Source organism: Pomacea canaliculata, linkage group LG2 (assembly GCF_003073045.1).
Source record: "Pomacea canaliculata isolate SZHN2017 linkage group LG2, ASM307304v1, whole genome shotgun sequence".
In the NCBI taxonomy this organism is placed as follows: Eukaryota; Metazoa; Mollusca; class Gastropoda; order Architaenioglossa; family Ampullariidae; genus Pomacea; species Pomacea canaliculata.
Window position 1 is genome coordinate 19,239,714 of NC_037591.1, and position 14,145 is coordinate 19,253,858.

The 14,145-nt window shown below is 40.0% G+C and overlaps 1 protein-coding gene across 2 annotated transcripts; it reads right to left on the bottom strand.

The window, feature by feature from the left end:
- Positions 1-1,488: 1,488 nt before the first annotated feature.
- On the bottom strand, positions 1,489-12,138 carry LOC112556928. Of its 2 annotated transcripts, none has more exons than XM_025226404.1 (6): positions 11,920-12,138; positions 10,344-10,453; positions 6,515-6,679; positions 5,030-5,243; positions 3,501-4,197; positions 1,489-2,527 (listed from the first exon to the last, which is right to left on the bottom strand). In XM_025226404.1, exons 2-6 carry the CDS (start codon positions 10,434-10,436, stop codon positions 1,792-1,794), a joined length of 1,905 nt encoding a protein of 634 aa, XP_025082189.1. In that variant the 5' UTR covers positions 10,437-10,453; positions 11,920-12,138; the 3' UTR covers positions 1,489-1,791. The 2 variants fall into 2 exon arrangements, with proteins under 2 accessions (XP_025082189.1, XP_025082188.1); XM_025226403.1 differs by having other exon boundaries at positions 1,490-2,527; positions 10,344-10,510.
- Between the last annotated feature and the right edge of the window lie 2,007 nt (positions 12,139-14,145).

Below are 14,145 nucleotides of genomic sequence, written 5' to 3' on the forward strand. Positions count from 1 at the left end.
GTGTGAGAGAGAGAGAGAGTGATTGTGAGAATGTGCATTACCAGAGAAAAGGGGTTCTTACGTAGTTTTCAAAGTATAAAAATGTTTTCCAAACCTGGACAAGGTAAAGACAACAACGTAGAGGCTTATTTCTTACGTGGTACAGAATCAACTCATCATCAGCTGGGGTTTCACCTAGACGTGAAGGAGCATAAACATGAAGGACAATGCGTAGACCAAATGGATTAAAATAACTTCGCTGATGCTGTGCTTGTATAACAGCTTGGTTGGTTTTGGGTGACTAAGCAAAGCAAACTTACAAATTAAGACATGGGGGAGAAAGATTTTGATTTTGCAAGGCATGCTTTGAGCTAGGTGACAGCAAGGTTTGTGTAGCAGCATACAAGATACCTGTTGCAGCATCGAGCATTGATTCCAAAATAAGTTGGCAGAGAGAGAGAGCCTGAAAATTAGCGCTGTTGCAAGATGCACTTTAGCAATTATCCACAAAGCTGTCGCAAAATAACTATTTGTATTGCAGAAGAGATAGAAATGTGCAGATGGATCTTTGACCTTTAAATTTCATCGTGATGTGATGGATAAATGATCCTAAATATATAAATCAAGAAATAATACTTCAATTACATGTTTTTCACGACCAGCTCCACCTCTCTTGATCAAAACACACACAAAGAGGGGAAACATAATTTTTCTAGCATTAAGAGGAGTCTATCCGTATAAAAAAAGTAAGCATGCAAGGGTGACGAGTATTGCAAGATTGATTTTTGAGCATACTATATATGTGTAGTACAGGGGTGGGCAATTAATTTTCCCAAGGGGCCGCATGAGAAATTGGGATGGTTTTAGAGGGCCGGACTAATATAGTTAACTCAGTTTTACCCAATACTGTATATATAGTATATATACTGGCGGGCGGGCCGGTCAGAGACAGGAGGCGGGCCGCGAGCAGCCCCTTGCCCAGGTCTGGTCTAGTAGATGGCGTATTTTGAAGTGTCTGTTCTCGTTAGAATTAGCAACGTTTTGACGGCTGATTATTTTGCGAATTATTCATTCTTTTGTATCTTGTGAAGTCCTGAACCCACAACTACAGAAAAATAACCCGATCTGGGCAGCCTCGGAAATCGTTATTTGTTGAAATAACGCGCATTTGTCAGGTGTGTTGGTCGAAACATTCGTGGTGTGACACACTGTTAAAGATGGTAAAGACAGACACAAAAAACCGAGCTGGTCTCTGTTGGGGATGAAGCAGGCTGTCATCCTTCCAATTGCTTTTTGTTGACTGCATTGCTACAGCTGCCTATCTTTATCAGAGTTTTGCGATGCACTTTCCAACAACGTGGACACGTGGATACCTTACCCCCATCAATCTTTTTGAAGTTGTTTGATGTTATTTAACTAGGTTTTTGCGAACCATTTATTTAACAATGCAAAGAGATTATTGATAATGAATTGATTAGATTACCTATAAGTATTATAAAATTGCTTTGAAAGGAGCGAATGAAGCGATTTATGTTTTATTATTTTGTCTTTAATTGGGGTGATTGTTCTATTCGAACAGCCACAGGTATTTGTGTGGGACACAGAGAGCTACTACACAAACGGTATATACCAAATTTTCAGAAAATTTTTAATCATTTAATCTCTAAGAAATATACAAAGTATAAAATTACAAAATAAGCAGTTGGTTACAAAATGGTATCAACATTTCAATTTAAACTGACAAAGTACCTTAGTACCCTAACGTACACTACAAGAAGTTCGCTTTGACATTCATTAACATTGTTTTATTATTTAATCTGATTTGCACTTGCAGATGAAAAGTGGACACATTGCTCGAGCACAATTGTTTTGACACCAATCGTCGTAACCATCTAGAGTGGCATATCTCCCAATCGCATGACATACAGTGTTCAGTTTTCGCTCCCATCTGTCAACACTCAACTTTTTCTGAGTAGGTTCAGAGTGAGGTTTCTTCATATCTAACAACACCACAGGATCAGGTTTTTTATTTTGCAATAAGTGTTTATATGTTTGTCTCGTCTGAGAACCTGATTGTGATTTTCTTAAGGATTCTTTGTCTCCCGAAAAGGAAAGCTCTGCTCGTGGAGTATTTTTTTGGCTCCTTTGAGGGTAAACGCTCTTCATCCATTGAGTACTTCGCTGATCAACAAATGGTTCTGATGAGAGTTCATTATATGATTCCTCAACTGGGCGACACAAGCAGATATCATGCGGACAGAAGTTGGCATTACAGTTTGTTGTACACCACTCATCCATACCAGACCCATGGTGAAACACTGCGCGACATTGAAGGTTTCCCATGAACGACATGGACAACCGTGGTCTCAACACTAAGTCGTATATACGAACATAATCACGCCACCATCTAGTGGCATCTGGGTAAATCCAGTTTTGATTCTCCAGTAGTTCATCGTCTGCTGATGTTTCATCTTCAGACTTGACTGTGAGACACGTTGGTGTCATTTTCAATGGTCGCGTACTTTGCGAAGGATTTTTATTCTCGTACCTGAAAAATATTATCATCCTTGAGCAGACGATAAAGATCATTCTAATAGTTTTTATTCATGCCCACAATATAACATAGCAATGTGATGTCGACATTGTTAAATTACAGGGCTTCTGCTTACTCAAAAAATTGCGTACAGTACGCATTAAAAGTTCGGAGGACCCCTCCAATTTTCGTCAATGGGGTCCCCTTCAAATTTGGGCAAAGAACAGGGACCCCTTAAAAATCTGAAGAAGGGGTCCCTGGGACCCCAAAGAATTTAGCCTTAGCAGAAGCCCTGAATTAAATGTAAGTAGTTAAGCAAATTTAGTTTATCTTGTAAAATGCACAAGCGCTGAGACTGATACAATTTTTTGGCAGCATTTGATGAACCTTCAGTGAAAATGTGCATTGTTCGATTCTTGTTAACCGTTGTCTTATGCGCTTACCACAGGTAGCAGACATGTCTAAATTACTATTTTCAAAGGTAATGTGTCATGATAAATTTACAAAGTACAGAAAACACTTTTATATTAGTTTGCTTTCAGAAGGACGGTTTCTGTTATAATCAATTTTATAAAAATTCTGTATACTAGCAAGAAGATAACATGTTTTATTCTTCTCTCGTAAAAGCGTACTACATGTATGTCTCGGCCAGCTTCGCCAAATAACTAATAGTAAAACATGGCTAAACTATGTACTAGCGGACATCAAAAAGCGCGCTGAGTTTTTGTTCAGTCAACAGAACTGCTAGAGCAGGGATGGAGAATCTTTTTTTTTTTTTTCCTCCAAGGGCTGTTTTGATATTTATAACATCACCATACAAAATTATCTACTTAAAAATGATCCTGCTCTATTTGGTCAAGCTGTAGTTTCGCAGCGACTTTGTGTTTAAAATGTTTTTCTCTCTGTGTCTTTCTTACGCACGCACACAAATCCAACCGACTGCAATGGACCATGACATAAATTTTAGGTAAGAAAATAATCAACATACCTTGTTTTCACAGAACTATCATCACTATAGTCTGATATCGCCTTTACATCCTGGCGGTCGCGTGATTCTGCATGTTTGCGCAGATGCCGCCAAAGCTGTGGTCGGACTCTTTCGTTATCGAGGTCGCTGATGTGGTCTTCATGATTCACCTCTTCACCGATAACCCTTTCACTTTCCTTATATTGTTGCTTGGCATCGACGATTTTCTTAAGCCAAGTTGGTGTTGAAGTGGTAGATTCATCTGTAAGTCTAAAATGTTGGTCAGTTTCTTGTCTACCATAGGTTGATACCGTGTGTCCCGTGCTCGTGGTCAGGTAGGTACCCGGAGTAGAAACAAACGACTCTCGCGGGGGTTTGAAGGGCCGAAGGACAGGCGACGCTGCTCGCCAGCTGTATATTTCCCCAGATGGCCGAGGTTGTAAGTCTGATTGTTCTACCTTCGAACCCTTCTTGAAATGGGCACTGAATGATATTTTGTCTTTTATTCTCTGAGTCATTTTAACCGGAGATGTTGGTGTAGGCTCAAATGCGGTATATTCAGAACGGGTTTTTGCCGTTGGTTGTGTGGTCATTTCCTTTAAATAATCTTTAGATTCATTTGGAAGAATCCTGATGTCGGCACAATTGTAGAATTCTTCTTGTGGCCCGCAACCCAGACAAAAAACACCAGAATTGTTGTCTTTGTCCCAAGTATTTCCTGTGACAGACATTTGACATTTTGAGAAATCACGTAAAACGAGATTTCCTATTCTAGAAAGACAGTATACCACTTACTATTTCATGGTGTTCATTATTTATAACTACGAAGAAAAACAATCACTTAATTAAACATTTGCTTTGAGATATGCCTTCCAGAGAATCTGGTGGTTGGTATACTCCTGTGTGGGTCAAAAGGCTGTGGATTCGAGGCTTACCACGGCCTTTCGCGGGAAAACTCCTCCCCGTTCACCCAAATCTGTCCAGCAAAAGCGGGTACATGTACCTGATTTAGCAGGGAAGGTAAAGGGCGGCAGAGGAGGCTAGGCTCCGTACACCTGCTTTCTGTAAATACTGTAAACTACTGGCGTTCTGTACGGCCAGCAACCTCTGGGACTTGATACTTTGACCACAACATACGATTTTATGCGTCAACTACATAAGTTAGGAATTTATTTTTTTTATCACAGTTCTAATTTTATCTTACAGCATGCGGTGGGCCTCAAAGAGAGGTGGACAAGTTATTTAAAGACATTAGAGCTCCAGGAAGTTATTGTACAAACGCAGGTGCGGTGTCGAAAAAGAAACCAGATTTATTTTATTGAAATTGTAAGATACTGAATATTTCTCTTAAACTCTTTTGTGGGTGAAGCCGAAAATCTCCTCGGCACCCAAATATAAACTTTGGGTAGGGAATTTTTAAATATCCATATAAAGACGCAATAGCTTAACTAGTAAAAACATAATAAATAGGTAAAATACTCCATTTAAAATCCAGTTACACAAGGAAATATTTTGCTAAAAACTCCCCTTGAAAGTCAGTATTTTTTTACCTGTTCTGTATTTCCACTGCACTACACACTGGTCGCAGTGCAGATCTGGTGGGAGTTGAACGCTGTAGTTAAAGAAAGCATTATACTTCCCTTTAGGTACCGGGTACTGAATACTGTCACCATCTGTGCGCTTTAACACGTGTTTATCCAGACATTCCTGCGTAACTGGTTGCTTAGGATCTTCGACTGGACAAATGCGTATTTCAAACCATCCCTGTAATAAACAAATGATGCAGTAGGTTGATTAATAACCCTCCACGTCTGGAAATTCTTCCTACAGGGTAGCGTCAGAATTTTTTTTTTACCTTTGCCGAGCGGTAGGTGGCGCAGCGATTAAAGCACCTGTCGCCACAACAGTGTGAATCAGCGGTTGAGGGTTCGGATCCCAGCTCCGAAACAACACGTTCACGGGGCTGAAAGTGGGTGGGGTTTTTTGTTGTTGTTGTTTTTTTTTTTTTCGTTATGTCAGTTTGCTCTATCCTGTGTGTGTGTGGTGGACCAGGCTTACCTACTTTACGGGATCTTGATACTTAGTGATCTGAGCTAACCTACTTAACATGTTTTTCAATCCCATTGAATAGAGAGGGAGCGAGTTTGGGTAGGATCCAGTTGATCAGAGGGGAGTGCCTATTGGGGTAAGGAGTTGTGTGCCGTTGGTGAACAGACTTTAATTAACAGGATAATAGGCTTTTGTTTGTTTGTTTGTTTGTTTTGCATGGGTTAAAATGTGTCGGAGTAACATCATAATATCTGCATAACTTCGGGCACTGGTAAGCAATTTTTGTAATGACTGTCGACTGTTATTCTATGTCGAAGCTGTACCCATGATACTAATGTTTCAGAATTTTATTTCTGAAGGGAATAATTGAAATCAGTGTTTAGCCCGAAGTCGAAGGCCGCGCCTGAACATTTCCTAAGCTGCTCCCTTCACTGGGCCGTTAAGAAAACAAAAACAACAAAATCAGCCAGTTCAGTACTCTTCGATATGACAACTGTGTGTTGAAAATGTAATCACAAAATGACTACAAAAATGATGAAGAATAGAGAAATGTTAGATATTTTCCTAGAAACCTTAACTAAATATTGAACTAAAGTCAGTAGTGAAGCTAGTGAAATCTCCTCAATCCGTTCTAAAAGTACAGCAAGTAAGTATAAGTTGCTGACAAAACTGTCATTGTAACACAAAGACTATTGCAATATCACACTCACACTTCCAGGCATCTGACTCATCATCTACTCAGCGCTACTCAACTACTCAGCTCTACTCTGCCCGCTCTCAGTGTTTGTGGTCCTTTCTCTGTCATCTCTACTACAGTTTGATCGACGATCAGCATATGTACTGATTTTTAAAAGATTATTTAAAAAGTTTGTAATTCTGTGTGTACTAATCTAGATTTTTGTTATTTATGAAACTGAAGAGGAATCACTAAACTTTATGAGTACAGCTGGTTATTCACGCACCAATGTACATAGAGACATACATACCTGATGGTTTGCTGTTAGATGAACTGTTATAGACATATTTTCACCTTGGCGGTATGTTCGTGCAATAATTCCATTAGCATATCTCCCACCAGCTTCATGTTCTCGGACTCCGTGAAAGGCATCACCACAGACGCCACACTTTCCACCATTTCTTATCCATTGTACCTGAAAATGGCAATTATAAATTCTTTATTTCCTATCCAGACTGGTAAGATTTTGCCAGATGTATGAATAGTTTAACTCATAAGCTTCATCCGTACTCTCTCATCTACGTTTCTAGTTTTCGATCTCAGTTGTCAACTCTTTCAGTCCAGAATTGTAGCTTGCAACTTTTCACAGGCCCAGGCGATTGTAAAAACCTCCTTTTCAATTTGGGCAAAATGTTGCTCCGTTGCTGAAAGCGATCTGGAGATGTAGAAGACAGGCTTCACAGTGCTGTTGCATGAGAACTGCTCCCAACCTAAATAATGACTCGTCGGTCTTTCATCAGGACTTTACTGGGAGAGGATGTTGTGGACACTTAGTGATGCCTTTGAACGCCTTGAGCTGTCTCGTCAGTGCCCTAGCTCCTCATACAAGGGACTGATTATGACATTGCATATCATTAGTGGTAACATTGGTGCAAGCAATCCCTAATTCTAGATTCAAACAAATAAAGAAAAAATGGATAACATTTTAAGACGATGAAAATCAAAACAAAAACCTAAACTTTGCCATAGATGAATTAATATGACTGTTAACCGAGCATAACCATATAATTTGAAATATCTTTGAAACAAACTAAACCATAGAAAACATGGGATTCATTCGCAACCAGAACTGAAACCAAACATAAAGTAGCTGACTTAATGAAGTAAAACTCTAAACCTATTAAAAGAACTAATCAAAAACTGTAAAACAGACCCTACAAATAACAGGTGTAAAAAGACAAAACAATATTAAAGAAAACTAAAACAAGATGAAGATCCTTAAACAGTAGAAACTAATATAGTACCTAACACTAAATAGAAGTCTAGAATAGGGCAACAAGGGATTTGGCAAGCACTACAGTACACCACCACTGGGGACTTGGCAGACCTCCTAGACACTAAGAGCAAGTGACAACAAAAGGAAAGGAGGGCACCAGTAACAGTCAACAACACCTGCAGCGTCACGGAGCAGCAACCTTCCACCCACACCTCCCCAAACCTCTCCCGTCCTTGCCCCGCCCCCCTCAACTCCCCATATTCCCTCAGCTCCCCCTTCCCGACAGTTCGAAAATGCCTTTAGGTGGAAGCACTTTTCCCTCCTATAACAACCACCACCACAAACAACAACTTGGATATATGATCCCCCATTCCAGTCAAACGTCTTTAGTCACTGACGGTTGCTGGTTTGGGAAAATTCGGTATTTCACTGACTTTGGCAGGTTCTATCTTGATACCCTGTCTGGAGACTCCATGGCCAAGAAACTTCACAGACGCTTTGAAATACTCACATCACATCAGTCCCGTCTCTCTGAAAGAAGCTCGTCTGGGTGTGCTGTCGAGTTCACTCTGAGACTTGCCAGGCACAAGAGTGCTATATATGTCACACTACTCCAGGAATATCCAATAGTAACTGCTTGTGACATTCTCTGGGAGACTTCAGTATCAGTCTCCTTATTCTCCATCAACCACTCGCACGGTTGCTGAGCAGCAGCAGACAGCAAATAGTCCAATTTTGCAGAACTTGCTAGGCATTGGTCTCTGTTATGTAGATCTCTCCCACAACGGGTGCTTTTAAAAAGATGGACAATACAGTTGACCTCACCATGGCCGTACTTGTCCTGACATCTCAGATCCTGGACTAGCTGTGGTAGGCTTCTTCTTGATAACTTGGCGATCTTTCTAAGAATTGTCACACAAGTTTCAATCGTTTCATCATCTTGTTGTCTGCTGTGAAACTTAAATGATTTAGAAACTCCATGAGTGGAACCTATAAAATAATTCCGATTCTTCCACCTTCTACAGTTATGCTCAACATGAACACGAACATCTGTAATTGGTGCAGCTATTTTTACAATAACATATGGTTTGTGATTGTTGTTGTTCCACGACTGCTAGGAGTCAAACACCAATATGCTGAAATCACTTGACTACAAATCGTCAATAACAAACTGTATAACATTCTGTATTTCCTTGTGCGATCCACTAAGCGTTGCCAACGTTGTCAAGGAAAATTGATGACGCAGTCTGAGTCTGCTTGATGACAATGAGCTAAGTAACGGATGTTGTCTCAGTACCAATAAATATTTAGCAACATTAGCTGGAAATAAGAACAAATTTATGCAAGACGATGGGTTGTAGGGCGAGTACTACTATTCAAACTCTGCGGACTCATGTCTGATGCCATGTGTAATGTGCCTTGGTGATGTCGTGTTTATCGGTGTGAGCGTATACAAAGACACAAGCACCCAAAGTCCCACCAAGCTGAATACTCTGTTGGTAAACCAAAGTTTACTATTCAAAACAAATGTGAATGTTGTGCGATAACTCCACACTATTATTTATACTATCACTACGGTTGCTTTGTGTAATATATATATATAGAGAGGACGTATATATACTACTTTATAAATGCTTTATGTTTGAGGATTGGTGCCCGCCTTAGCATTTAGCAAATACTGAGCAAACTATTCATACTCAGTATATGCTTTATTTACGATTACAGTAAATAAATGAAGAAGTTTAAAAAAACCCACAAAACCAAATTTGACAAAAATATAAGTCTATGTATAAATGTCACGACGTGAATACGATACTCTTGTCAGCCAGTGACACGGACAAAGGATGGATGGGACAGGTTCAGTTGGCGAAAGGGACGCTGCCTTGCCCTGAACAAAGCCAATGTTTGGTTTGTAAATAGAACTCGACAAATATTTACATTCCGAGAAGTTTCCTAATTCTGAGAGTCTGCAGCAAAGAAAGTTGTAAGGTCGTACAACTTTACCATAAACTCGGGTTCTTCGTGTTTCTCTGTAGCTGGTAAATATCCAAGTCTCTGATAGCTAGCAATAGCTTTTCTTGTATATTGAACTATCTAAGTTCAATAGTTTGTGTTAATTAACCTGTACTCTGCCTCCAAATTCTTTAAAACAATTTTATAGTTTACTCTGTCGTGTTTTGGTGCGTGCTTTACTCTATGAGAGTCTCCAAGAAGCAACTGTAGCCCCATGGTCTGTGCGCTCGATTGTGGAGCAGAAAGTCGCTTGTTCGAGGTTTACTCGACAGCACTCCCTCTTTACCTACTAGATATCTTGCAGAAATTGGTATCTAATGTATCAGGGAAGGTAAAAGCATTGGAATAAGAGAACTGAGGTCTGCCCTCCCACATGTCCTGCCCTAAATATTGCCAACCACCTGCGTTCAGTGCTAGAGCCATTAGGCTACAAAGCTGTTTTAAAACACATTAAATCCCAGGAACAAAAACTGCATAAATAAAACTTTTTAATTATTAATAAATTAGTTAAATTGTGTAGAAAGCTGTATATCCGCCAAAGCTGATATTAATTCCATGAACTATGTGCTGATGCTTACAAAGATCAGTGACGAGTTTTCTATAACCATTGTCGATCCATCAAGATATAGGAAGACCCTGACAAGGTACCATGTGTTGAACCCGTCACACTCCACCCACTACCCGGCTTCTGGTTCTCAGCTGCTGTTATATAGGCAGACTACAAAATGTTCTCTACTACTGTCATACAGGAAGGCTATAAAATGTTCTCACCAGACGTTCTCGTCAGACAGTCGATTCTTCATAAAAGACAGATAAGACAGTAAAGGCCTTTCTCTGCGTGTGTACCTACCATGCGACCACCGCAGTACAGTTCGTTGTCGTTGTAGTTGACTGGGTTGTTAAAGCCGAGTCGCCACATGCTGTTTCGCGCGGGTGGATCCATCAGGCGCCCATGGCCGTCTACGCAGGAAGAAATTCCCATTAGCGCCAGGAGCACCGCCACTGCGTGCATGGTACCTACATGCAAATAAAAGGGTCGAAATAAAAAATTCCACATGAGTGAAGGTAAAAATATTATCAAAGTTAGTATTAAGTGATCATGGAGGGTTTAGTGGTATATTTAAGCCCCTACTTTTGCAAACATGTACTCAGTATATTATACAGGGTGGGCCACTTAAAAGTAGCACGGTGTAATATTAAAAATGCAATACGCGCGGGCGAGGCACACTACTTTTAAGTGGACCAGCCTGTATAACAAACGTTTTATTATCTGGTAAATGTAAGCACAAAGTTTATTCAAAATTAATTTCAGTCCGCTAAACGATAGCACAAACGAAAACATTCTTAAAAAGCGGTAACCAGGATAGTCAACATCGAGATCAGCTGGGGGACATATGAGTTGAGAAAGAATAGCTGAAACGACGAAAGGATTCAATGCTTTGTTTTATAATGGTGACTATATCCATTGTAGTCAAATTAAAATGGATGCATTCACAAAATTATGTGTCTCAGAAAAAAAAAGAGTTGTGATACTAGATGAGTTATACGGGAGTTCAGTTTGAGCTCTAATTATTCAGTTTACCTCACTCCCACCTACACATTTTCACAAGCTTGCTTTAAAAATCCAAAGAAAATTGATGTGACATTTACACATTTAAAAAATTATTTTGACGATTACAACGCGAAAATATGTTATCTCTGACCCATTTGCAGCGCTGTAGTTCAGCACATACATGCATGTACATATCATTATTATCACTACCTTGAATCATAGACATATACATGTGCACAAGCTTTATAATTTTCCTTTGAAGAGAGATAATTATAAATGAAGACATACAGATTCGTTCATTAAACCGTATAGTTTTTTTTTTAATCTCCCCAGAATTCATCATGATATAGACAGCTAACTACAAACTACCATATCGATGTATGAAAATTAACCGTATCTAACAGTACAGGCAGGACGTTGAGAAAATGATAAGTAAGAAGATTGATAAGAGAGGAATGCAGTAAAAAATCTTAATAAATTCATTGATGTGGAAGATGAGGACATTAGGAAAATCCATTGAATAAACGTTTAACAGTTTCTAGACAGAGGAATAAGACCAGCCTAGCGAGTTGTATAACTAGTTTTAGTCAGGCAGAGAGCTGCTGAATGAATGTTTCATATCCATAGATGGCAAAGCGTCACTAACTACTAAGTTCCCATGTTTTACCCACTTAATGATTGGGTATAACGTTTGTTAAAATTTAGAGATAGTCAGACCTACTACATAAATTGTGCTCAGACCAGCTAGTTACAAAAATATATCAGCATGTGTATTTTTTGGTATACTTAAGTTTGAATCACAAACATAAACGTGGAATAATTTAAAAGCAAATAATGTCTTAAGAAAAGGGAACCAGCAAAGCCCCTACCGCACCTGGCTGAAAATTTCCAACTTTGAGGTTTCTGCACAAAAAGTTCACAAACTGTTTCTAGGTCACAGCCACTGGGCGGCTGCTATTGATGCACGAGTTCACTCTTAGGCTAAATCTCCTCCCCCTTTATAAACCAGGGTTTGCTGTGTATGGGAGCCTATCGAAACAAAAGTTGTCATTTAGCTCGCAAAAACGAATGTAATCCAGAGATCATACATCAAGTAGGACCGAATATCTCTGGTCAGACTGCTAAAAATACAGAGGCAATATCTTTCTCATCTAAGCACAGCCATTTATTTCTGTAACCAGATAATTTAAACTAAATTGTTCATAAGACTTAAGGATTTTCAATAAAATATTTGGCAAACGTTCTAAACAATATCCTCGAGTTGCACGTGCTTTAACAAATCAAATGACCTACTATCTAAATTGACATAGTCATCGTGATACTACAAACTTACCTCTCAGCTCCTACAAAAAGAATATTTACAATTTATATGACTAGCAGATACCCAGCAAGTAGTGTCAAAGACTATCGTAATGATCTGTGAACTGTTCGACGTCAGACTGGTGTCAGTGGGATAACCATGCCATCAATGACAGTCACAACAGTTTATAGAAACCAATCTTGGGTCAGTGGAGAGAAAACGACATCGACCGCAGGATTCATAGATCAGATATAGACGATATCGACGATGCATTTAGACATACATAGAGGATAAATTCAGGTCGTAACTACCGTCACGAAAATAGTTTAAGATGTGAACATTTCTCGCAGAAATGGCATTAACTGCTTTGTCCTCCGTAAATAGATGTTTGTTTATTGAAGATCTTGTTCTACGCTAGATATTCTGTATGACCCGGCTTTGTAATACTATTTTGTGTAAATTCTTGTCTCAGTCGTAAGGAATTATGCGGTATAAACTAAATCGGTTTTAAAAACAAAAACATTTTTGTTGAACGACCTGCCAAGCTTCGAGGCACACACACACAAACTGTCGGAATGGTTTCAACACATCAAAAGAAAGATGGTGAGGGTAAGAAGGGAGAGAGAGGGAAAGGAAGCAAAAGTGTGTGCGTTTGTGTGAGTGTGTGTGTGTGGAGAGAGAGAGGAGAAGTATGTCGGAATGGCTTGTCGACCGTCAGCTCAGACTTTGCTCTGCATTGCTGCCATGTCTAGAGAGTTAGCCAGTCCTGCCTCCGACAACTGACGATCACCAAAGCAGCCGTTGTCTTCCGCACTTCAAACTGGGGTGGTTCCTTAAAGCCAACATCCCCACCACGCCTACAGCACGCACTACAAGCAGTGTCTTACAAGAAACATGGTGTCCTCTCACCAGTGTTGACGTCAGGAAGTGCTGTTGTCAACTGCCTGGCATTTGTAATGCGCCGGCTTGTCTCTGTGTCGGCAACCCAGTGGCCATCATAAAGCCCGCATTGTCCTTCAGTCCATTGTTGTAATACGTCCCAAATCGCAGGGCGGAGAGCAATGCATGTAGTTTTATGAGGAGGGATAGTTAACGCGATGTAGTTGTCTCCTAGTCAGCTTACATCACACCCAGTGTTGCCGGCAAGCTGGTATGTTTGTCGGTATCGACTGTTAAGCCAGTGACATGAAGTACGTCGATGCGCTCATGACGATAACATTACGTGAAAACAACGTGACAGCCAAGAAATATCTTCACCAAATGTAATGTATGCGAGGTCTTAAATTACTCTCAATATTTCTGCAGCCCATCATGGGCCCTTGTATGAAATGTAGCTGCTGGTGGCTGATTTTTATAGACAGACTTTGAAGGCGGTCGACTCCGTGGCAAATAGAAGAAAAGCTGGGTGACGGACATGAAGGAGTGGACAGACTTCACTGGGGGCCTTCTCAGACGGGCGGAAGACCGGCCCTGCTGGCATGAGTTCACCTCTCCTGCGCTTCATCAGATCCCCCCTACGACTGGTACATAAACATAAACGCCGGTCTCGGGATGCAATGAATTAGGAAATAACCGCTGTATTGCTTTAAGCACTAATTCACTTCGTTTCATCAGTCGAATCGACCACTGGGACATATCGATCTCAATTTTTATATGATCCTAAATAAAAGCCACGGTTCATTGTAGATTTAGAGCAAATTTGAAAGTAGATGATAGAATTAATGGCCATTTCTGAAAAATACTAATATAAATAGTAACATTAATTATATTGTACATGCTTTCATCCTTGCAGTCATACAC

Excerpts from the sequence above, each read along its gene's own strand:
- LOC112556928 (XM_025226403.1), bottom strand. The coding sequence starts at position 10,505 with ATGCACGCAGTGGCGGTGCTCCTGGCGCTAATGGGAATTTCTTCCTGC. Across the intron at positions 6,680-10,343 it reads TGTACTGCGGTGGTCGCATG|GTACAATGGATAAGAAATGG; the intron begins GTAGGTACACAC and ends TGCCATTTTCAG. Across the intron at positions 2,528-3,500 it reads GATAGTTCTGTGAAAACAAG|GTACGAGAATAAAAATCCTT; the intron begins GTATGTTGATTA and ends AATATTTTTCAG.